Below are 23467 nucleotides of genomic sequence, written 5' to 3'. Positions count from 1 at the left end.
AGGCTACAGCAGGCACTGTAACCTCACTGGAAAACAGATGGCTTTAGTGGCTAGCTTGGAAGCCTCTGATACGGCTTGTAGAGCCATTAAATATCTAACGATTGAAGGAATCACTACAAGTTTGCAGCTGACTGAACTGTGGAAAGAAAGATGTCCTTGAGAAAGACCATTAACTCTAATGTAGGCTTTCTGTTCTTGTGGCCAGCAAATGAATAAAGAAGGTGAGAAGAAGGGAGGGTGAGGGAAAGGTGTGTGTGTGTGTGTGTGTGTGTGTGTGTGTGTGTGTGTGTGTTTACATTTCTATGTGGAAAATATGGACGAAACAGAGAAGCTAGACAGCTGTGCTACACATTACAATTCACCCATTTTGTGTTACACACAGACTTCTATGTTGCTGTCTAAGTCTTATGAACACACTCCATTACCTCATTTCATTTCCAGGTTCAAATACTGTTCCCAGGAGTAGCACTACATTATTATTTTTTGTGGTTTACTAGAAAGACATGTTTATGTAATGCTACACATATGCCTTTACCGCTAGTTATTTACATGGCATTTCTTCGAAGGCATTATAAAATCAGATCTTTGTAAAATCTTAAATATTTAACTTGACACAACAGATTTTTAAAACTATGATGTGCCATTTTGTTATCTAAAAGACCCAAACATCTCTTTTACTACCTTGTATTTAAAATATTTTATTTTATTGCCCTATTTTAACATACAGGAGTATGAGTAACATCATGAGTATGAGCCGTCATGCTATGTCTGAAGAGAGGGGATGCTGGTGAGCTTTATAAGGACAAAGGTAAGTCATCATTTTCAAATGTACCCAGTACTAGAGTTTCAAGTTCTCCACACAGCATTCCTGTAATAAATTTGGAACACTGGCATGAAGATTTAAAAGCAGTATTTAAATTTTAAAATATGCACTGTTGAAAAAAGAAAGGATTTATTTTGACAAAACTCAGGAAATAGGATTACCTAGAACTCCAGAAAGGCAAAATTTCAAGGAGCTAACAATGACCAATACCATCAGTGCTAAGGAATTTTGATGGGAGCTAAGAAAATCTGATAATCAGAGGGCTCACTGGCCTTTGGGACAGAGTTTTCAGGAGTCAGGACAGGGAACCTGATGACAGTTGACTGGTCCCGAATGAGAAGTTGAAAAATGGGAGCTGTCAGTCTGTGAGACGCAATGAAGATGCATGGACGATAGGAAGGGCATAGACTGCATGGTGGTAGGGAGGCTGCAGGCATCCTTTAATTCATTTAAAAAATGTGTGTGCCTACTTAACTGACGAAGGAGGAAAGGAGGAAACAAGTGGTCGAAGGAGGGAAGAAAGAACAGTTAAGGGAGCAACAGATCTTTATGGGTTGGAGGCATAGAGATAAAAGCCACAAAACCTGCAATGTAGAATGAATCTTCCTTTTCTATGTCAAGGAGGGCGTAGCTATGAATAGACCCATCAGTCTCTTGGACTGGAGAGAAGGCTCAGGGGCGTGAGGGACGGAAGCCCATGGATGTAAAGTCCCTTTGTGACAATATTTCAATGGTAGTTTTTGTTAGGTGTCACAGATGCAGAGGTATGTGTGCAGGTATGTATACTGTGCACACATGTGTGAAAGCCAGAGGAAGATGTGTGTCACGCTGTATCGCCGTCTGTCTTATTCTCTTGAGACAGGGGTTCTCATTGAATGTGGAACCAGACTGGAGCCAGAAGGTTCAGTGAGCCTACTGTTTACATGCGTCCCCCTACCTACTGCTGGAGTTATAGGTACACATGTAAGCCTTCCTGGCTTTACCTGACAGTTTGCATGGGTAGTGGGATCTGAACTTAAATCTTCATGCTTGCTTGTCAAGCAATTTAACCCTCGGCAAGAGTCTTGATAAAGGCACTTGAAAGAAGAGAAAGAACCATGCCTCACGTTGTTATAGCCTTGAGTTTCAATCATCCTTAGGCAGAGGCTGGGAATGCTAAGATCTCTGAAACGTAGAGTTTTCCAAGGTACAGATAACTCAAATATTAGTTTATATAACATCTGGAGAAGATTCTGCCTAGAAACAGGCGAAAGGATGGTGTGGCAGGTGGCTGGCTCTCAAGGAACATTCTGAAGCTTCATTATGGCAGGTGCTACTGTCAGCAACACTACTGAGCTAAAGGACAAAACAGAGAAGGGAGAGCTCATTATACTAATGTTGGGGGCACAGAGGTTCTTGAACTCACAGAGAAGCACCAAGGGAACCAAGAATGTTAATCACGTAGGGGCGTCTTCTCAGAGGATGAGATAAAAATCAGATACTTGCATTTCACTTGTATCTCAGAAAACTGAGAGTGGATTTGGTTAACAACCTGGTGACCTTTTTGCATTCTGTGGAGGTAAATGTCACATACCTTTTGCTATAAAAGCATATCTCGCTCAGATTATCAGAATAATTGTCCCAGACACTTCCCTCCTTTAGGGGAGATAGCACATGCACTTTATGGCCTGTTGACCTCTACGCTATCAATCAGAGATCACTTGGTCACTTGAACTTTGTAAAGGAGTTTCTATGTAGTCACACCTTAGGCTTTATTGTACACCTGAAATTGGACTGATTGTACTGATTGTTGCCTGGAAACCTTTCCCAAACTATAATGTGTTTTAAATATGCTGACAATGAACCGCCTGGCTTTAGCCTCCCAGAAGACTGATCGATCCAGGCTGACAAAGTTACTCTGCACGGGGTTTTCCTTCTCATCCTTTCAAGGCTCACTTCCCTGAGGCTGGCAAAGCTGGGTTAGTGGGTCACTCCTCATCCAAGGTGAGATGGGGGTTGGGCTTAGGGTTATTGAATTCAGATACAAAATAGAAATACAGAAAACGAGGAGAATGTTGTCACTCATTTCTGTTAAATTCTACCATTTATAGCTTTATAGTGAATTTCTTTGTGTCATGAATTCCAGGTGCCACAGGATATGGACAGTGTGTTGTGTGTTCATGAGCACATCTGAGCTGCAAGTTCCCTGTCTTCCATTTCTCTTTCTTTGTCAACCTAAGAATGGCTGCGTAGCTCAACACTGCTGATGAGCATGAGCTCCAGGGAAGCAGCTTTCAAGGGTTGTCACCTCTGTTGTGGTGGACTTTTCAGTTATGCAGCTGCCTTTGAGCCACCTGTGTTCCTGTAAGCAACTCCTCACCTGTACACCTCAAAGAACTCCAATATACTCACTGTTTCATTAAGCTAGACTCGGATAGAGTCACGTCCTTTTTCTCCCATCACTACTGAATCTGGAGCTAATAGATATTTGCTCACATTTTCCCAGAAAAAGTCACAAAATTGTATGTTGTATAGAATGCCAACTGCGTTAGGAAATAAGGTTTCCATGGGAAGTACCATGGCCTTAGAAAAATCACAGTTGTATTAAATGTCTTCAGAGTAAACACATAGTGTGCCCAGAAAGCATTTGACAATATATCACAGGGCCATTATGATAGTTTGGAAGAGGTAGAAGAAGTTGGCCAAGTTGGGGAAGAAGCAATTAAGCTCCACTGGAGAGAAACCTGCTAGTGGAGAGACCCCTGTCTTTCCTTCTTCAAGGAGTGGGCAGGCAAAGGAATCGTGAGTTTAGGTTGGAGATGCATGAAGGAAGAAGAGTGTGAACTATAGACAGTTTCTTCTCAGGCTGAGCTGCAGAGGTCTGACTGCTCTGGAGAGTAGCTGAGGTGCCACTTCATGGTGATTTTAGCCTTTACTTTGGAAATTGATTCAATGAAATTGTTTCCTTAGCCCCTTTGGGTCTAGTCTGTGTTTGGGTGCCTATGATAGTAATTATCTATCTATCTATCTATCTATCTATCTATCTATCTATCTATCTATCTATCTATCTATCTATCATCTATCTATTTATCTATCATCTATCTATCAATCATCTATCTATCTATTATCTATCTATCTATCTATCTATCTATCTATCTATCTATCTATCTATCTATCTATCTATCTATCTGGTGTGTGTGTGTGTGTGTGTGTGTGTGTGTGTGTGTGTGTGTGTGTGTCTTATGAATGGCATAGCCAAGACCTGGTTTCCTCTCTCTGCCTTTGCACTGCAGGTCAGTCCTTTCTTAAGCTGCCAGACATTCCTTAGGTGGGGTGATCGATCTTGCTATCCTCCAATCCCTGATTTATGGCAGTTGCCCAAATCAATATGCCAGGCACAATTTGAAAGCCAAGATGAGAAGCAAGACTGGAATAGATGCCCCAGAAATTCATGGCAGTACTTACATACACTAATGGCTACTTTTCGACATAGTTTGCCTTACTCTACATGTTTGGTAGGTCTGACAATATAGTAACAAATTAGCAATTCACTTTGGCAGAGGACTCACGGAGGAGACTTCAACTGGGTTTTAGGATGACAGGTCTCAACCACAGATCCCACCTATTGCTCTGCCAGCTTTTATCTCTTTGTTTTTGACCTATGCTTATAATCTTTATAAGAAACAAGAAATAAGAGGCAGAGAGATAACTGGGAAGATGAGTGTTTGGAAATGAATGTTTCCCTAAACATTTGTTACCCTTTTGTAATGTCCATCTGAAATATCAGCTTCCCAGACTATGTGAGCAGTGCAGAGAAAGGATGTGGAACTATCCTTTCTTATCCTTTCCTTACTGGCTTGTTTCAGTCCAAGAACAAGGCTTTATTCTATTTTGAATAATGTGAAGATGTCTTTAGTTCGAATAGGAATCAAGACAAATGACAGAATATTGGCCAAGATGCCATGGAATTAGGATAGTTCGGAAGTTACCTTTCAGAAGGAGCTTTCTAAATGTATTACTAATGGTATTTTTTCTTACTTTGTGCTTATATGTTGAAAAACAATTTAAAGAAAGTATGGTTCCCTTTTGCTGTGGACTGGCAACATCATAACCAAAGAGCATTACGCCACTGTGCCTAGAAGTCTACCAAGTGTTGGCAGCAGTTGTGATAGTCTATTAGGTCATAAACTTGACCTAGATGTTGCTTTCCCTCACATCTGCCGCTGAAGACTCTGGGACCATTTCATTACACCTGTTCCTTTGATTCTTCTTGTACTAAAAACAGAAAAGCTGTCATGAAGATGTCCAGGCTCTAAGGCTTGCAATTTCTTTTTTCAGTGTCATCCTTCTTCTGGCAGCTGATTATGTTATATTGGGCATAAAGACTTTGTTTTGAGCATCCTAGGCTTTTTTTTTTGACTCCAAATATTATTAAAATTTATAGCAGTACAACAACATCCAGATGTTGCTGAGTAACTTTATGTAAAACCCTAATAAAAACACTAGAATGAAACCATTAATAGACTAGGCTAGGAGCAGCTGTTTCAGTCTGAGTTTGATGGCATCAGGTTAGCTGACTCAGAGATTTCTATGGAGAAGATTCACTTAATTAATAATAGTGAAGTCCATAAAACAATATAGTCCCTCTCCTCTGCCACTGTTACTCTGAAGCTGTCATTCTCAACGTTCCTAAGGCTGTGACTCTACTGTGAATCCTCAGGTTTTGGTGACTCCCAAACATAAAACTATCTCATGGCTACTCCATAACTGTAATTTTGCTACTTTTATAAATTTTAATAAAATATTTGACTCGCAACCCCTGCGAAAGAGTCATTCACCACCAAAGGGGTTGGAACCCACAGGCTGAGAAGCACTACTCTCAAGGAAATTTGATAAAGTTTCAAAAAAAAAAAGATCTCTATCTAGTCAGTGTAGGTGAGACTTTTACTTTGCATGCCATAGTATGCTTCCAATTTCACTGAAAAATCATAAGCCTCGAAGAAATTATTTTCTATAGTTATTTTTTTAGACAAAAGACTAATGGTTAGAGAATCTTTTCTCCTCGGAGAGGTGGAATGGACTATCTGAACTCTGAACAGTTCAATGAAGTGAAAGAGAAAAAAGCCCCTTTTTTGTGGGTAATGTGAGAGGAAGTACTCAAAACTCAGGACAGCAATTGAAGGATTTATTTAGCCCAAATCTCAGCTTCTTTACAATCTCAGTCCAGTTGGTATTCACAATCAATTGTTCCTGGCCATGTGGATAGTGGATTTTCTTTCTTCCTCCCTCCTCCCTCCTCCTCCTCCCTCCTCCCCCTCCCTCCCTCCCTCCCTCCTCCCTCCTCCCCCCCCCTCCCTCCTCCTCCCTCCCTCCCTCCCTCCCTCCCTCCTTCCTTCCTTCCTTCCTTCTTTTTTTTGTGGTATGGACTTGAATCACAATGCTGATCTTCTGTGCTTAGCCTTGTCAGTTTACAGAACGAATGAGTTTTTGAAGCTGTCCTCCTGGAAGCTCCCCCAACTAAGACAGGCTGTTACATGAACTTTAACGTTTGAAATTGCCAGGAATTCTTTCCCATTTAATATTAAAAGGAAAATATCCCCAGTAGACACTAAATATGCTGCCAGAGTTGAGCTGTTTTCACCAACTGAGACCATTGGTTTCAAGGTCTAGAACTGTCTATCACTAGTTGTGTTGCTGATGAGAGCACATTGTCATGAATTTCAGTTCAGGCACCACTCTTACATGTGTTTGGTGGGGACCATTCCTTTTGGAACTGTATTCTAGAAGGCCATTAAAAGGTTGGCAATATAACCCCCCCTCCCATTTTCTTAAAAGCTCTATTTTAAGCAATTTGACTAACAGTGGAAATGGGTAGATGTGATTCTGTAAAGTAATTCAACTATAAAACCTGGTTAATATTTGCTATTGTCTTACATGAACACACCAGAGAGTTTTATGCCTAGTGCCTTATAAGTTTTCAGGAGCTCAATAAGTTACATTTGTTGACCTGTGCAGCTATGCCTCTAAAACAGAACGTCAAGGCATGATATGCCTTTTATTTGATGCTAAACCACAACTTAGTTTCTGAGCATCCCACGAGTCACTTTTAGTATCTCTTCAACTTTTTCAAAGGAGTTCCACGTGAAAGACAGTAATTTTGTTGTATCATTCATGCAATTTTGTTGCTTAGTTCATACACATATGGATCTAACACATACAACACATTGTATTGCTATTATTGCTGTTAGCTAAATTTCAGAGTTTTACCACCAACATACTCCCAACTGGTGTTGAATAGAATAACCCTTAACCATCTATCTGCTCAGCATGTTGCTTACCCTCATGCTGGGACCTCTGACATGATTTGACAGCAGTCTGCAGGCATCTGAGTTTTCTCCCATTTCTGAGAACTCAAGTGATGGTTGGTCAGCGTATAGTGCCACCTCGCTTATGTGAGGTTGAATTTGTTTTCTCTATTATAACGTTACTCTGCCAAATCCAGTCATTTTTGATTTGAAATATTATGAAAGATTTCCTAGCCTTGTAATGGCTTTTAGGGGTCAATGTCTTACCCAGAAGGGACCCCAGGGAATGATTAGGGTACTTACAGGTGTCTTCTTCTTCCATGGAAATGCTGATCACATAACAGGCATACACAAAACCAACCAGCTGGAAAAGAAGCAGATGTTTTTAGAGTTTGTACCAGTAGATCAATAACTTCTATGAATTTGTAATAGAATAAACTTTTATGACTAAACAGTAGCTGTTATTTAAAACTTATTCATTTTTCAGTAGTTTAAATAGCTTTCTAAAAATTACAGATAAATAAGAAATAGAAACAGTTTTAAGATACCTCTCTTAAATTTTGATTAGGGTATACAAACCGTTACAAATTATTCATACTATATATTTTAGTTTTTTCCTATTTATAGAGCAATGTGTACTATATTCATTATTCTTACAACCATTTTAATGTTTAACATGTAGTAAAGAACCCAAAATATGTTGCACATAAATTAAACAGCAATCATCTACTTAATAATTTAAAATGCTGTGACAATGTAAATTCTATTGACTGCTAAACTGTTTTGTTAATTACATCATAAGAAAATACATTAACTTGCTGGTGGTTAGTTAGTGGTGAAATGCAGTAGGAGAGAATATGTGTACTTTGATGAGTGTCTCAAAGAGCAAACATATCATAGAGCAGCCTTTGACACTTGTGGTTTTTTCCTGGACTTCCCTGAAAGATGATTTCATCCAGGGGACACAACAGTTCTTGGAGGTTAATATTGTTACTTAATTTCAGTTAAACTAAAATTACCAGACTTCTTCAATAGAGTTAAAAACAGCTGCTTCTTTAGCTGTTTTAGTCAGCCATTTTGCCCTTCTCTGTGTGGTCAAAACTTGTTTCCTCCTTCTATCCTCATTGTAAAACAACACTGAAAAGGAACTGTTCTAATAGCCCTAAAGTCGAAGGCGAGGCTTCCTATTGCAAAGAATACCTGTGGGATATCCATCTTCCCACTGTGATTCCTGACCCTGGCTTATAATCCTACCCCAGATCATGCAGCTATAGGCCAAGACATCTAAGAGGCTTTGTGAGAAGTTAGGGAGGAGGCCTCTCCATACTTACAGAGGGGCTTCCTAGTGAGGTGGTCAGGAGGAGGATGCTGGGACTCTGGGTACAAAGAGTGAGTATGGGTGTTAGGTGGTCAGTCAGAAAGTGGTAATGCTGAGAGACACATAGACAGTACAGAGAATTTCTGAAGGAAGAGTGGAGGGAAATTCTGAGACACCCACAGAATTGCTTTCTAGATGAAACACCAGCCGGTAGGGACTGTCATATCCAGCCAGTGTCTTCTGTGGGCTTACTTGTGAGCCAGTGGTGTCCAATCCTTACTCCCTCCATCTTCCATCACTTCTCCTTCGTCCCCTGTATGACCAAGGAGGGAAGATGGAGAGGAAAGCAGCTAGTTATGTGGTCCCTTCTTAATGAAGACCTGGGTAATATGATGCAGCTCAAGCTGAGGAGCTGATGGGTCAGATGAACCTGGCTGAGGTAATTTAATATCTACAAGGGAACCCAAAAGTCTGTAAACTCAGGCTGGAATATGAACCAGAATGTGAAATAAAATGGGGTCTTTGAATGTGCCTGAAGTGGCAGTGGAAAAATGAACTTAAATTAAAATGGCTTCTACCAAATCGACCTTCTGCGGGAAATCAGCTACATACAGAAAAACAGACGTGACCTGTGACCACTGTAAGCAGTCTGATCTCCACTAGCTTGAGCTTCCTTAGGGCCCTTTCACATAGTCTCTAAGTCACAGTGACACTCCCACGACACAAGTCAAGACTAAACCACTCATGCATACATAAATATGCACCATTTGAATGTACTGTAATGAACACTATTCTATTATTAAATCATTTTTATTATAAATAATATGACAATGATTTTTTTCTGTGCATTTATCTCTATTTCTGTATTTTACTTCCTAAGGTAGAATTACTATAGGAAAGCACCACGGCACTTCCTTTTGTTATTTTTATAACTATTGACTTGGTATTAGAAAGTTTGTTCCATTTCGCTGTAGTAAGATTATTCAAAATTGGCCCTCCCGGTTATTTTAAAATATTTGATGCAGTAAGAAAATGTAATTATTTATTCAATTAAAGCAATGAAAAATAAGCTGAAGTATCACTTATTGACCACGGCAGTAACTAACAATACTCATTTCACCATGTCAGTGATATTAGAGAATATAGTTCCTAGAAAGTATGCATTCATAAGGTAAAATACCTTCTCTTCTCTTCTCCTGCAACATATTTACTTCATCTGGTACATTTTTACTCTTATTAGTTATAGTTATGTGAATTATATTGAAAGTTTCATTGTCCATTTAAGAATTTGACATTCTCAGTAATTTCTTTTTTTTGAGATTTATTTTTTATGTGTGTGTGTGTTTGTGTGTGTGTGTGTGTGTTTTGTGTGTGTGTATGTGTGTGTGTGTGTGTGTGTGTGTGTGTGTGTGTGTGTGTGTGTGTGTGTGTGTGTGTGTGTATGCTTGCATTAGTGTTTGGGTACCATGTATGTGAAGGTGCCTGTATGGGCCAGAAGCGAATACTGAATTCCAGAGGAGGGAACTGGAGGTATAGATGGCTGTGAGTCACCATATGGATACTGGGAACTGAACCTGGCTCCCTCTAGGCTTCAGTCTGTGTGTGTGTGTGTGTGTGTGTGTGTGTGTGTGTGTGTGTGTGTGTGTGTGTATGTGTGTATGTGTGTTCATGTAAGGTTTTATACTCTAAAATATTTGCTAAATGGTTGGAACTGGAAAATATCATCCTGAGTGAGCTAACCCAATCACAGAAAGACATACATGGTATGCACTCATTGATAAGTGGCTATTAGCCCAAATGCTTGAATTACCCTAGATGCCTAGAACAAATGAAACTCAAGACGGATGATCAAAATGTGAATGCTTCACTCCTTCTTTAAAAGGGGAACAAGAATACCCTTGGCAGGGAAGAGAGAGGCAAAGATTAAAACAGAGACTGAAGGAACACCCATTCAGAGCCTGCCCCACATGTGGCCCATACATATACAGCCACCCAATTAAACAAGATGGATGAAGCAAAGAAGTGCAGACCGACAGGAGCCGGATGTAGCTCGCTCCTGAGAGACACAGCCAGAATACAGCAAATACAGAGGCGAATGCCAGCAGCAAACCACTGAACTGAGAATAGGACCCCCGTTGAAGGAATCAGAGAAAGAACTGGAAGAGCTTGAAGGGGCTCGAGACCCCATATGTACAACAATGCCAAGCAACCAGAGCTTCCAGGGACTAAGCCCCTACCTAAAGACTATACATGGACTGACCCTGGACTCTGACCACATGGTAGCAATGAATATCCTAGTAAGAGCACCAGTGGAAGGGGGTAAGCCCTGGGTCCTGCTAAGACTGAACCCCCAGTGAACTAGACTGTTGGGGGGGGAGGCGGCAATGGGGGGGAGGGTGGGGAGGAACACCCATAAGGAAGGGGGAGGGGGGAGGGGATGTTTGCCCGAAACCGGGAAAGGAATAACACTTTCAAATGTATATAAAATACTCAAGTTAATAAAAAAAAATAAAATATTTGCTAAATGCATTGGATTTATTTATTTTTCTTCACAAAGTAATGGTGTCTCCACAGCCTTGGAATAGTTTTCTTGCTAAATCATATATTGGAAGGCATCTTCCAATGGACAGGTACCTAGCTCTTATTGGTGTTTCTGTTTTGGAGTGCACGTTGTGTACTCAACACAATAGCTAGAGAGGCAACTGTTTTCAACTCTCTAACATAAATACTTATGCTTAAATCAGGAAGTCTCTTATACCGGTTTTATGTGGCTGGTATAACAAATTGGCATTAATATTTTAAATTGGTTTTCCTTGATGAAGTCTGAAATAGCCTTCATTGATCTAATATCACATATCAGCAGAGTTGTAGTCCTTCTGGAAGGTTTTATCAACATCTCTTTTCTTGCTTCTCCAGCTTCCATAAGATGTTGATATTTCATGGTTGGTGGTACCACCTCTCTATCTTCAGTGCTAACAACCCCAAGACAAATTTATTTCTTCTCATGCTACTATGACTGTTGTCTTCCCCACTCTGCCTCTTTGTCCTGCTTTTCCTGGTGCAGGTCATCCTGTTGAACTCACCTAGATAACCTTGGACAATCTCCCCATTGTTGAGACTACCCGATTATCACACCTACTTTCATCTGCAAACTCAGTTTATTGCCCTTGGTGTTGAGTGGTTATGTCAACAGAAATTTCATGAATCTGGATGTGGGAACCCTCCAGGGAAATACATTACATGTCTGTGAACTTGTTTTACAACATGGACAGGTTTACCATAAAACATTAGCTCTAGGAGATGGTGCGAGAGACTAACTTTCTGAGGTCAGTGTTTGAGCTCATGATATTGAAGTCACATCTTCATTCGTTCCTCTCAGGAAACACCATTGTGTAATTCTGCGATGAAAGCAGCTACAAGCATCTGCACATTTTATATCTGATTTTTTATGCCTTTGCAACTTTTCTAAAATATGTGCTCTAAGAGCAGAACCTAACTGCTTTAAACACCACTCATTTCAAGTAGTTATACTGACAACTTCAAATTGAGGGTGGGTGGGTGGGAGTACTATCTTTCATTTTGAAACAGTGCAGTTTTTATTTCATATTGTGCCTGACAGATACCACAATTATACCAAAAGGATGCTGCATGTGCACTCTTACTTAACAAGAAACATAATTCACATTTTTATTTATAAGCCACGGATTATTGCAGAAGCATGGATGTCACCTGAAAGACATTTTTCTTTGCTCTACTTAGTATGTAATTTGTAAATGTGCTGTATCCTTCCCGAATTCTAGTTTATCTTAGTACTACATTACTGCCATAGGAAATCTAGTCACTCTGTGGCTCTTGCTTTCTCCCTCTCCACACTCTCTAGGGCTTTGCTGGATTCTCAGTGCCACATTTTACCTGATGTATTTGCCTTGTAAGGCCACCCCTGGGAATCCACAAGCCAGATATTGTTAGAAGCTAGGTTTTCTTAGGTTCAGCTAAAAGTAAATATGAAAAACGATGTAGCATATTATCCTCGTGTTGTATATATTATCTGTGCATACTCCGGACATAGGCATTCTGGATTGTATCTTGGGTTGTTTCATGGGTCTGTTTGGCCTATGTAGTGCTGTGAATGTGAAAGGAGCCCATAGGATCACATGTTTGAATGGTTACTCATCAGGGAGTAGAACTGTCTGATAGGATTAGAAGAATAAGTAGGTATGGTCTTGTTGGAGGTGTGGCCTGTTGGAGAAAGTATGTCACTAGGGGTGGGTGGATTTTGCGGTTTCAAAGAGTCCACAGCAACCCCAACATTCTCTGTGTCTGTCTGTCTTTGTGTGTCTCTGTCTTTGTCTCTCTGTCTCTCTGTCTCTATCTCTTTCTCTTTCCTGTCTATGGTCTAAGATGTAATGCTCTCAGCTCGAGGGCCATATCAGCCTGTGTGCTGCCTTGTTACTCACTATGCTAATAATGAATAAACCATAAGAAATTATAAGCGATTCCCCAGTTAAATGCTTTCTAAGTGTGGCTTTGGCCATGGTGTTTCTTCATAGCAATAGAATAGTGACTAAGACAGCCTTCTAACAACTTTGAAGAGATTCTTTTTGCTTAAAAGATAGTTTAATGGATTCAAGGAATCTGAGTTCAATAACATAAACATTAATGGATTAGCTTTCTTTGGAACCATAAGGAGGTAGACCAAGGTGTAGCTAAATTGGCTATAGGTTTCTTCCTACCCATCATGACTAAAATGACAGACATTTTGGGTCTCCTACAACAGTGTAGGAAAAGATAGACCTGGCTTGGATAGAAACCCCTCTGGACTAGTTTTGGTGTTTAATGAAACACAAACAGAAATTCAGACAAGCATTTCTAATTTTATTTTAGATGTTGCTACATTATATGATAGTTTTATATTTTAATTTTCATATCAAACTAAGGCCAATTAATTCTCACACATAATCACCATTTCTCATCTAGATAAGTGAAAGGCAGACAATGATGTATGGGCATGCTAAGACAAGTGCACTAGGGGCTCTGAGGCAAGACTGAGGCTATCATGATACTTATTAATTATTGTGAGTATGAATTTCTTTTGTAATTAAGAAAAATAGGCAAAATCTTTATTCACACCTAAGTGCTGAATTCAGGGAAAGTGGATTATTATTATTTTTCACTTTGTTGTCTTTTGAGCAGGACATCTAGAGTACGTGTTCACACATTACTGTTCGCTTTGACAGAGAGCATATATTTTTGCATTTTCTAAAATTGCGCATTCCATTTGGCACAGCTGGATCCATCAACATTTATTGGTAAGTCCATCAGCATTTACTGGTTGGTCTATTGGCATTTACGGGAAGAAAGGCCAGAGGATTGATGAGAAAGCCCCTTAGGAGCACACAGTCTTGCTAAAACACTGCTCTCACATATCAATATGTGAAGTTAATTTGATGGAGTTGAGCTTGGAGACTCAACAGGAGTCCACTTTGCCTTGAACAGCCAACCCCCACCTCCTGCTCCCTGACAGAGCAGCCGTGCAGGCTTGGCCTTCTGGCTTTCCTGCCAGCTGCCAGAACAGGTCTGGAAAGTATTAAGTGCTCATTGGTAAATCATTTTAATATACGTTTATGTACTTAAAGATACAAATATGTGTTCTCCAAGGGATTTTTATGGCATAAAATAAAATTTTACTTTCTGCAGGAAACTTTTATGTGGTTATAGTTCAAATCTTCTTCTAGCCTTAAAATATATGTTGACCAGATGGTTAACATTAAAGATTAGATGTGAGGTTTATTGCCTTCATTTCCTCATCCAAGTAAGTAAAGCTGAAATGGAATAAACAGTTTGGGGATAGATGGATTGCCCATGGCAGTAAAGAAGTCAGGAGGAACATGGGAGTTCATTATACATGGACTTCTGCGAAGGCAAAACAGCAGGCTTTGGGCTAATGTTTTCAGATTAAATTCAATATAACGTGTATTTCTCCCCCATGGTTTAAGGCTATGGAGTCTGAAAAATATTAGATTAGCTGTATTTCATGAAAATATGTACTGTGTATGTGCTGGTCAATGTATTTACTTTTTTCCTTTTCAAATATTATGTGTTTTTTCAAATATGTTTTTTTGATTGACAAAGAATATTAGCAGATATTCAATCATCGTGACAGCACACTCCTCATCTAGAAAAAAATGTTCTTAGCAGTGGGAATTTGGGAATGCACAGTTCTAAAAGGAAGGAACAATGCGTACCAGCAGAATGTTTGTCAGAGCCAATTGTTCACTAATGGACCTTAGTATAGTTTAGATAGATGACATAAAAGGAATTCTGGCAGGAAATTGAAATATACAGTTCCATTAGAAACAATAAGATGAAGATTTACCATGCTAGAAACATTAGCTCACTCTCCAGGCTCTCAAACAGAATTTGCCAGTCACGATCTCAATATTATTACAAATGAATTAATTGAAATATTTCCTTTTACTTTTGCTTTATTGATGGGCATATTAATAAAATATTTATTTCAGGAATTACTCTTGCTATTGTGATTAACCAAACTGCTGGTTAATTAATAATGTTATGCCCATAAGAGCCTGTCTAGACATCCTGTTAATCACCAAATTGTAGTTGGCTGGCTGTGTGTTTCTCAGTTTCCTAGAATAAGAGTTGAAATAGTCTCTGTGGCTCTCTGCTGATCTACAAGAAATGAAACCAAGTGTATTCTTGCTAAGAGAAAAAACATACCAAATAAGTAACACAAGGGTTGTCCTCAGTATTTTATCTTTGGTGATTCTGGATATTTGTTACAGGGTCTCACTCGGTAACCCAGGTGATACACTATAGCACAAGCTCACTTCAGATCCATGGTAAGCCATTGCTTCAGTCCCAGAGTGGTAAAATTATAGGTAGAAATCATTTTATCTGGGCAAAGAATTTTTTCCTTGAATTTCTGAAGATTGAACACAAAGTGTCTTCTTCTTTTTTTGAAGACACATTTCATATTTTATTTACATTTTAAGACTAACTTTTATCTCAAAATCACATATCCAACACCTATTTCCTTTTTGTTGACTTCGCTTAAAACTTCTAAGCATGTTTTATTAAACAAAGACTGTAAACAAATTATCATGTCTGTTGCATGTAACAGATGAGAATAGCTTTTAACAGAAATTCAAAACCCCAAACATCTTTTTATTATAAATACAGGCATCAAAACAATCATGCACCTGTGTTTGCTATTAACAGTAGTCAGCACCCACACTGCTTCAAGAACTAACACAGTTCGTGACTATTCATTATAGCTGCTACTTTAAGCAAGCTCTAAATATGGTGGATAAAACCTGTCAGTTCTGTTTGTCCTTGAGAATTTACTTTCAGAAAAACAAAGGTTCCCGTGGCCATCTGACACTCTTTTGCCATGCTTCTGTCTTGACAACCTGAATTCTATTTTGAATGCTTCAGGTTCATGTTTAAATGACAGTGCTTTAAGAAGAGAAAGGAAAATTGTGCTGCACTTCTTTTGCTACCTTAAAACATAATAGGTGTACATATATTAACTATATTCTTACAATGTCCAGGTCATGTTTACCAGCTGCAGTTCTTTTACTTAATGTGTGGGTATTTTGCATGTGATATTTAATTAAGATATTAACATGAGTAGAAGGTTGTTGATTTAAGACAAGTTTGAGATCCACTAAAATTAGTTGTATGTCTGTCCTTCTGGTATCTGTGGAAGCTTCATATTTTCCTTGGACATTGTAAGATGTCTTGGCACTTTAATGCTAGAGAAATCCTGGCATTTTGCTAATACTGGTATGCTCCATGCATCCACAGTTCCACTGGAAGTATTGATTCCATTCATACTATTTTTTGTTACAAATCTAAGTGACAGAAGAGCTTCACGTTCTACTTTCAGGCTGTACACTCTGTTTTCTTACTTTGTCCTTGGTGGCCCAATAATCATGCCTGTCTACTTTGTAAGTGTCATGTCTTCATCATCTTCAAGGCCCCAGCTAACCATCCTACTACCTTCATCCTTCATCCTTCATCACCTACTCCTTTTTGTCTTTCTTCGAGTTCTTCCAACAAGTAAAATTTATGAGGAACTTTAACTCCTGTGGAGACTGCCATTTTCTCCTGCTCAAACACAGAGCTTCTTCTTTTTTTTTTTTAATTGGATATTTTTATTGATGTTTCAAATGTTACTCCCTTTCCTAGTTTCCTGGACATAAGCCCCCTAGCCATCCCCCTTCCCTTCTTCTGTAAGGGTGTTCCTTTCCCCATCCACCCACCCTTCCCACCCCCACAACATTCCCCTACACTGGGGGGTCCAACCTTGGCAGGACCAAGGGCTTCTTCTTTCATTGGTGCCCAACAAGACCATCCTCTGCTACATATGCAGTTGGAGGCATGGGTCAGTCCATGTATAGTCTTTGGCTAGTGGTTTAGTCCCTAGGAGCTCTGGTTGGTTGGCATTGTTGTTCTTATGGGGTCTCAAGCCCCTTCAGTTTTCAATCCTTTCTCTAATTTCTCTAACAGGGGTTTCATTCTCAGTTCAGTGGTTTGCTGCTAGCATTCACCTCTGTATTCGACATGTTCTGGCTATGTCTCTCAGGAGAGATCTATATCTGGTTCCTGTCAGACTGCACTTCTTAGCTTCATCCATCTTATCTGGTTTTGGTGGCTGTATATATATGGGCCACATGTGGGGCAGGCTCTGAATGGCCATTCCTTCAGTCTCTCCTCCAAACTTTGCCTCCATATCCCCTCCTATGAATATTTTTTGATCCCCCTTTTAAGAAGGAGTGAAGCATCTACATTTTGGTCATCCTTATTCTTGAGCTTCATGTGGTCTGTGGATTATATCTTGGGTGATTCCAACTTATTAGTGAATGCATACCATGTGTGTTTTTCTGTTAGGTTACCTCACTCAGGTTGATATTTTCTAGTTCAATCCATTTGCCTATGAATTTCATGAAGTCATTGTTTTTGATAGCTGAGTAATATTCCACTGTATTGATATACAACATTTTCTGTATCCATTCCTCTGTTGAAGGGCATCTGGGTTCTTTCCAGTTTCTGGCTATTATAAATAAGGCTACTATGCACATAGTGAAGCATGTGTCTTTGCTGTATGTTGGTTTTTGGTATATGCTCAGGAGAGGTATAGCTGGGTCCTCAGGTAGTGGAATGTCCAATTTTCTGAGGAACCTCCAGACTGATTTCCAGAAGGGTTGTACCAGTTTGCAATCCCACCAACAATGGAGGAGTGTTCCTCTTTCTCCACATCCTCGCCAGCATTTGCTGTCACCTGAGTTTTTTATCTTAGCCATTCACACTGGTGTGAAGTGGAATCTCACTACAAAGCTTAAGTCCAAGGGGATCAAGGACCTCCACATCAAACCAGATACACTCAAACAAATAGAAGAAAGAGTGGGGATGAGTCTTGATCACATGGGCACTGGGGAAAATTTTCTGAACAACACACCAATGGCTTATGCTCTAAAATCAAGAATCGATAAATGGGACCTCATAAAACTGCAAAGCTTCTGTAAGGCAAAGGACACTGTCATTAGGATAAAACAGCAACCAACAGATTGGGAAAAGATTTGATCAATCCTACATCTGATAAAAGGCTAATATCCAAAATTTACAAGAACTCAAGAAGTTAGACTCCAGAGAGCCAAATTACCCTATTAAAAATGGGATGTAGAAGTAAACAAAGAATTTTCAGCTGAGAAATATTGAATGGCTGAGAAACACCTAAAGAAATGTTCAACATCTTTAGTCACCAGGGAAATGCAAATCAGAACCCAGAGCTTCTTGAATGCTAGTTTAGAACTTGGCACTGAGCTACAGACATGGCCTGTATTTCTGATTTTAGTAAAGTTGTGAAAGAGGCTGTCCTTTTAAAGACAACTTTTTGTCTCTTCCATTAAGGCCATCCATTACCATATAGAATTTAAAATTATCTTCTCTGTGTTGTAAGTTCTGGCAGCATAAAACTCTCTCCAATATACTTAATGAAAGCCAATGACTTCAGAATTAGTTTTAACACCATTTTTCCCATAGAAGAGGTTAATTACTTTCCACAATTGGGAATTGATCAGACATTTGGTTTGTCACCCTCTGAGAGTCTCGTCCTGGTTTCCTCAGGGAGAAGGTTTATGACTTTCTCTATTTTACTTCAGGCTTACAAACCCTCCACAGAGGCATATTTAAAATGATTGCACCACCAATTCATACCTAGACCACAAGGCGCTACCATAGAATTTCCTTTCCTTAGCTCGATATGGAATTTTGTTTTTTAATACTCAGTACTTGACCTTGTAAGAGGCAGGTGTTTATCAAAGTCTTTGGATGGGATGAGGGAGGAGAGACTGCATGTTTAAAACAATGTGGAGGAAGCTTGGCATTCTGGGTGTCAGCAGTGCTGAAGGTGCCAGCCATGTCATTCAGCCAATGTCAGTCTCTTGTACTTGTATCCTGGGTTACTGTCTCATTCAGTAATTTGAGAAACTTTTACCTCTCTTCCTGAGGAATCAGGATTGAGTACCATATGATGATCCACCCTTAGTTTTGGCTGGGTCATCAGGTCTACCTTTCCTTTTAAGAAGTTTTATATAAAATATAAGCAAACCAAAAAAATCTCAGATACCAAAGAGCAGGCAGCAGGTAGACAATTTCATCTCACACTGCTTTCTGGACACATTTCTTTCTTTACTGTTCCCAAAAGGGCCTTTCTGATCCACTACTACCAACTCTACCTGCCTTCTTCCATATGCCCAGTGCAACAGAGGACTGCTGTCAGAGGAACACCAGGGGAAGAAGTCTTGAGAGGGAATGGCTTTCTGCTTGCTTAGCTCAGTGGAGAGAATGTGTATCTGTGTAATAACTAACCATCTTGTTTTTAATCATATTGTTTATACTGTTCTTTTCAGGGTCCACAGTGAGAATAAAGTCTATTTATGGAGCACCAGTGAAGTCTGAACTTACCGATAGATATTTGGTTCCTTTCTGAGAGGTTCCCTGGAAACTGGACTTCCAATAAATCAATGAATATGGAAAGGACTTGTTCCCTCTACAATGACCATAAAAAGGCATAGCAGGGATTGGACCGAATTCATTCTGCCTTTGAGGATTTATACCCTTTTTGTATGTTTGTGTAGGTTAGGGGAACATTTCTGTAGAGAGCTTCCAAATGGAAAACAAATGATTTTCTGGCTTCCACCACAGAAGAAGAGACGTTTAGTGATATGCTTTTGTAGTGCCGACACTGCACAAAACAGTCCAGCAATATCATAGAGGAAACAAATGCTACTTAAATTCATAGAAAATGTATCCTCTAATTGTTCTGGTTGAGTTCATACTGTTAAGTGTAGTGTCTAGGTTTTTTCCCTTCAAAAAGTACCTGTTTAAGTAGATAGTTTTAACTAGGGTTTTAAAAATAAATGTGTCTAGCAAGAAAAATTTCATATAACCTCTACTGATTTTTCCATCCGGAGTATAACTAAAACGAACTTTAAAACTCTGGGTGATAACTCTAAATGTATTTTGGAGTTAGGGAATTATTTTTGTAGCAGTGTCAGATTGGTTGGGTAATGTCTGAGCTTAAGTATGTGTGGAGATGTGTGAAGAAATCCCCAAGTGTGCACTGAGTCATGTCTCCTCATGCCTTATCTATTAAAAGAGTTTAGCCTAGCAAACTAAAATAAAATCCAGGTAAGGCAGGCATGGTGGCACATGCCTCTAATCTCAGAACTGGGTAGGCAAAGGCAGGCTGATCTCTATTAGGTTGAGAGCAGCCTAGTCAACAGTGGGAGTTCCAGGCCAGCCAGGAATATACAGTGGGCACTTCTTTCAGAGACAGAAAGTTGGATGGGGACAGGGTGACAAGACCTTCTGTGTTCATTCCGACAAACTGAACTGACCTGAGGCTTGCTTGTTGGATTGTCTGGTCCCCTTTTTTCACTCTAAGACTCCTTAACACTATTCTTCAGTCTAACTTTAGAGCTGGCTCTGCTTATGGACCAGGGAGGCAACTTTGGAATGCTCTCAGGGCCTTAGGGGAAACATTTAGTTTCAAAGCAGAGGGTCAGAGTTTAGTCCCCAAACTTAGGAAAGAAGTGATACTCTTGAGGCCTAAGATGGGACCCCCTGTTTATTGCTTGCCACAGAGGAGTTCCTTCACCCCACACCCTCATCTGCACATTCCTGAGTACTATGTGTCCTAAGAAGATAGCGCAGTTTCTTTGTAGTTACTCTTTAGTAGAACCATGGGCTCTCTGGCTAGCCACACAATTAAATATTCATTTCATAAGTCATAGTTTTAGAATGGTGTCAAAAATCTCTAAAAGCATTTTCCTTAAGCATTAAAAGTATAAAATTTAAGTAAAATGCATGAGATAACATTAGGATGCTGCGTCTGATGACCCCGAGGTCTTGTACTTGACCTTTAGTTTCATAGTGTATGTTTTCAACTCAGTGAGGACTACTGTTAATATCTTAAGTTCCATTACCACTCAACCATCCATAGGAATGAATAATTTTCTTCTTTTCTGATAACACTTATGATCTCATTGTTGAAATTAAGAGGACGGAATTATGTTGTCATATTTCCCTTTCTATATTAGTACCTATCTTTGTCCAACAAATTCAGTATTATTAGAGTTGAATAGATTAAATCTATCTTTGGCACAAGATTTATATAGTAACTTTGTCCAAAACTGAGGCCAAGTCAACTCATAATTCACTCAATGTGCCAATCTTGATCTTGAGTCCAATTCCTTTGTTGTTTATAGTTCTTTAATAATGTTAGGTAATGATGGAATGGGGCAGGGAGGTTTTTCTCATGACTCTGGGAACTTGTCTTTTGGAAAGTTGGAATATGTGCCTCTATCAAGAGCTAGAAAGGCAACCCTCATTTGCTCTAAAAGCCAGCTGTGACTTCTGGGAGGAGGGTGACTGCCAGACTGGACAGGCCACACTCTGGTTGCTGCCAAACTCCCCTCAAAGAGAAGACTGTTACAAAAGACTAGACGCCAGAAGTCATTTGGGTAATGAAAATGTTGTCCTTCAAAAGGGACACTTGGGAACTTGATGACTTATTTTTTTTTGAGTCAGAATCTTGTCTGTATCCCACGTTGATCTTAAAAACTCATAATTCTCTTTCTCAGTTTCCCAACGATACAGAAGAAAGTATTTTCAAACTATTTTCAACTGAATTTTTCTGAACTAACATTATTTGCTCCAGCAACCAGTGAAGCGATCTAGATAGTTACAGATTTTTGTTTATAATATTTCCATGGACATATGGTTGTGAGTGACAATTACCTCTGTTTTTATTTCAGCTGCTGTGAACGCAAGAGCCAACAATGGGGTTTCTGCTGCCTTCTGGCTTCAGGTCACCCTCTCTGTCAGATGGTAAGTGTTCAGCAGCAGGGACAAGCTTGGTAAAGGGCAGAGGTGTTGGGGTTGGCTCAATAGTCATCAGAGCCTGGCTTCCTGCTAGGACTTGAGAGGTAGAAACTGTGGGGGAAGACATTTTGGCACTGTTTTAACTCAGTGGCAAAAAAAAAATTGTGTTCAATGAGGTCTAATGACATGGCTTTTGAAAATGCCATCCAGGTCCCCACAGTGTTGAATCGGCTTTGAAAGTACATAGTCCCTATTGGTGAGCTGGCGCTCATCTTCCCTTCATGGTGGGAGCTGAGCTGAATGACTGTCTCTTTGGTATTAGAACTGTAGAGAAGTTCTGAAGAGTGTATATACATAGCTATTGTTTCTGATAGCAATATAGAATATCTGACTAGGCAACATCTTTCTACTTATTATGGTGCATGCTTGCATTTTATTATGAAAGAATTCCTTTTGAATGTTGACCTGCTGGTAGGTACCGGCTAGCAATTTATCTGCTTCTTGATGACTTTGGTGTGTTAGTTTTCTTTCTACTCCTGTGACCAAAGCAACTTGGAAAAGAAAGGGTTTCTTTTATTGTCTTCTTCCACACTAGAGTCTGTTATTGAGGGAGGCCAAGCAGAAACTGGTACAGCAGCTGAAAGACACTCCACTCTGTCTTGTTTCTCATGTGCTTTACAACAGGTTTTCTGGGGTGACACATACTCATAGTGGTCTAAGACATCAATTAAAGTATCAATAAAGAAATGCTTCATAGATTGGGCTAGAAGATAATCTAATAGGGGAATTTTACCAGTTGAGGTTGCTTTTTCCAAGATGATGATAGCTTGTGTTAAATTGACAAAAAGCAAAACAAAACCAAAGGACCCTCCATTCCCCCCACACACATACACAACTAACCAGTATACTAGGGAGAATTACAGCTTTTTTTTTTTTTTTTAGGTGAATACCCTTAGCTCTTTTTGGGAGAAAGCCAGAGATCAGTGCAGCTTCGTGCCCAGAGCTAGCCAGCGGTGGAATTAGAGAAACACATATTTTCTTTTCTAAAGGTTTCTGTTTCGAACATAGTTCACAGCATGTCCATTTTCACTAGGTAGTTCTGAGAGAAAGTTTATGTACTGGGAGGCGCCCCACCATGGAGGAGCCTGGTGGCTTATGCTGCTTTTTCTGCAGCCTCTGATGCTCTTTCCTTCCCACTAACTGACCACCATGTAGACATCAGCCTTAAGTCATTTCTGCATGTGCTTTCTTTGAGCCTGTTCATGGGTCTCAAGGAGAGCAGAGCTGCAATGTTCAGACCCTGAAAGTAAAAATGAATTATGTTTTTATTTCTTTGCTGCCTTTTTGGCCTTCATCTCCATTCTCAAACTCATCTTTGTCCTCAGTGCCTGCCATCGTCTGGGCTTTGTGTCCATGGCTTGGTAAATCCTGCCTTCTGCTCAGCTCATGGTCGTGAGGGATTATGCCAGATAGGATCAAATCCCGAAGCATACTAGATTCCTTTAAGACCATCTTACTGAATCAGTTTACCCTATTCATCTACAGTCTCCCATTTCTTCAAATGGAGAGAAATGTGAGTAGATTCTTTCCCTAAGCTTTTTGACTCTGTGAAAATTCCTACTCTACTTCAGT

At 39.7% G+C, this 23467-nt stretch overlaps 1 protein-coding gene and 1 pseudogene across 2 annotated transcripts in view; both read right to left on the bottom strand.

Moving 5' to 3' along the window:
• Nkain3 (sodium/potassium transporting ATPase interacting 3) overlaps positions 1–23467 on the bottom strand; it is a 614865-nt gene that overhangs the window by 23029 nt on the left and 568369 nt on the right. For both annotated transcript variants that reach the window (XM_032905295.1, XM_032905301.1), the window contains exon 5: positions 7411–7471. In XM_032905295.1, the coding sequence (XP_032761186.1) occupies positions 7411–7471 (61 nt within the window). The remainder of the gene's footprint in view (positions 1–7410; positions 7472–23467) is intronic.
• Positions 16119–16549, bottom strand: LOC116902991 (annotated as a pseudogene).

This window comes from Rattus rattus, chromosome 1 (genome assembly GCF_011064425.1).
Source record: "Rattus rattus isolate New Zealand chromosome 1, Rrattus_CSIRO_v1, whole genome shotgun sequence".
Lineage (NCBI taxonomy): Eukaryota > Metazoa > Chordata > Mammalia > Rodentia > Muridae > Rattus > Rattus rattus.
This window is presented reverse-complemented; position numbering and strand designations above follow the sequence as displayed.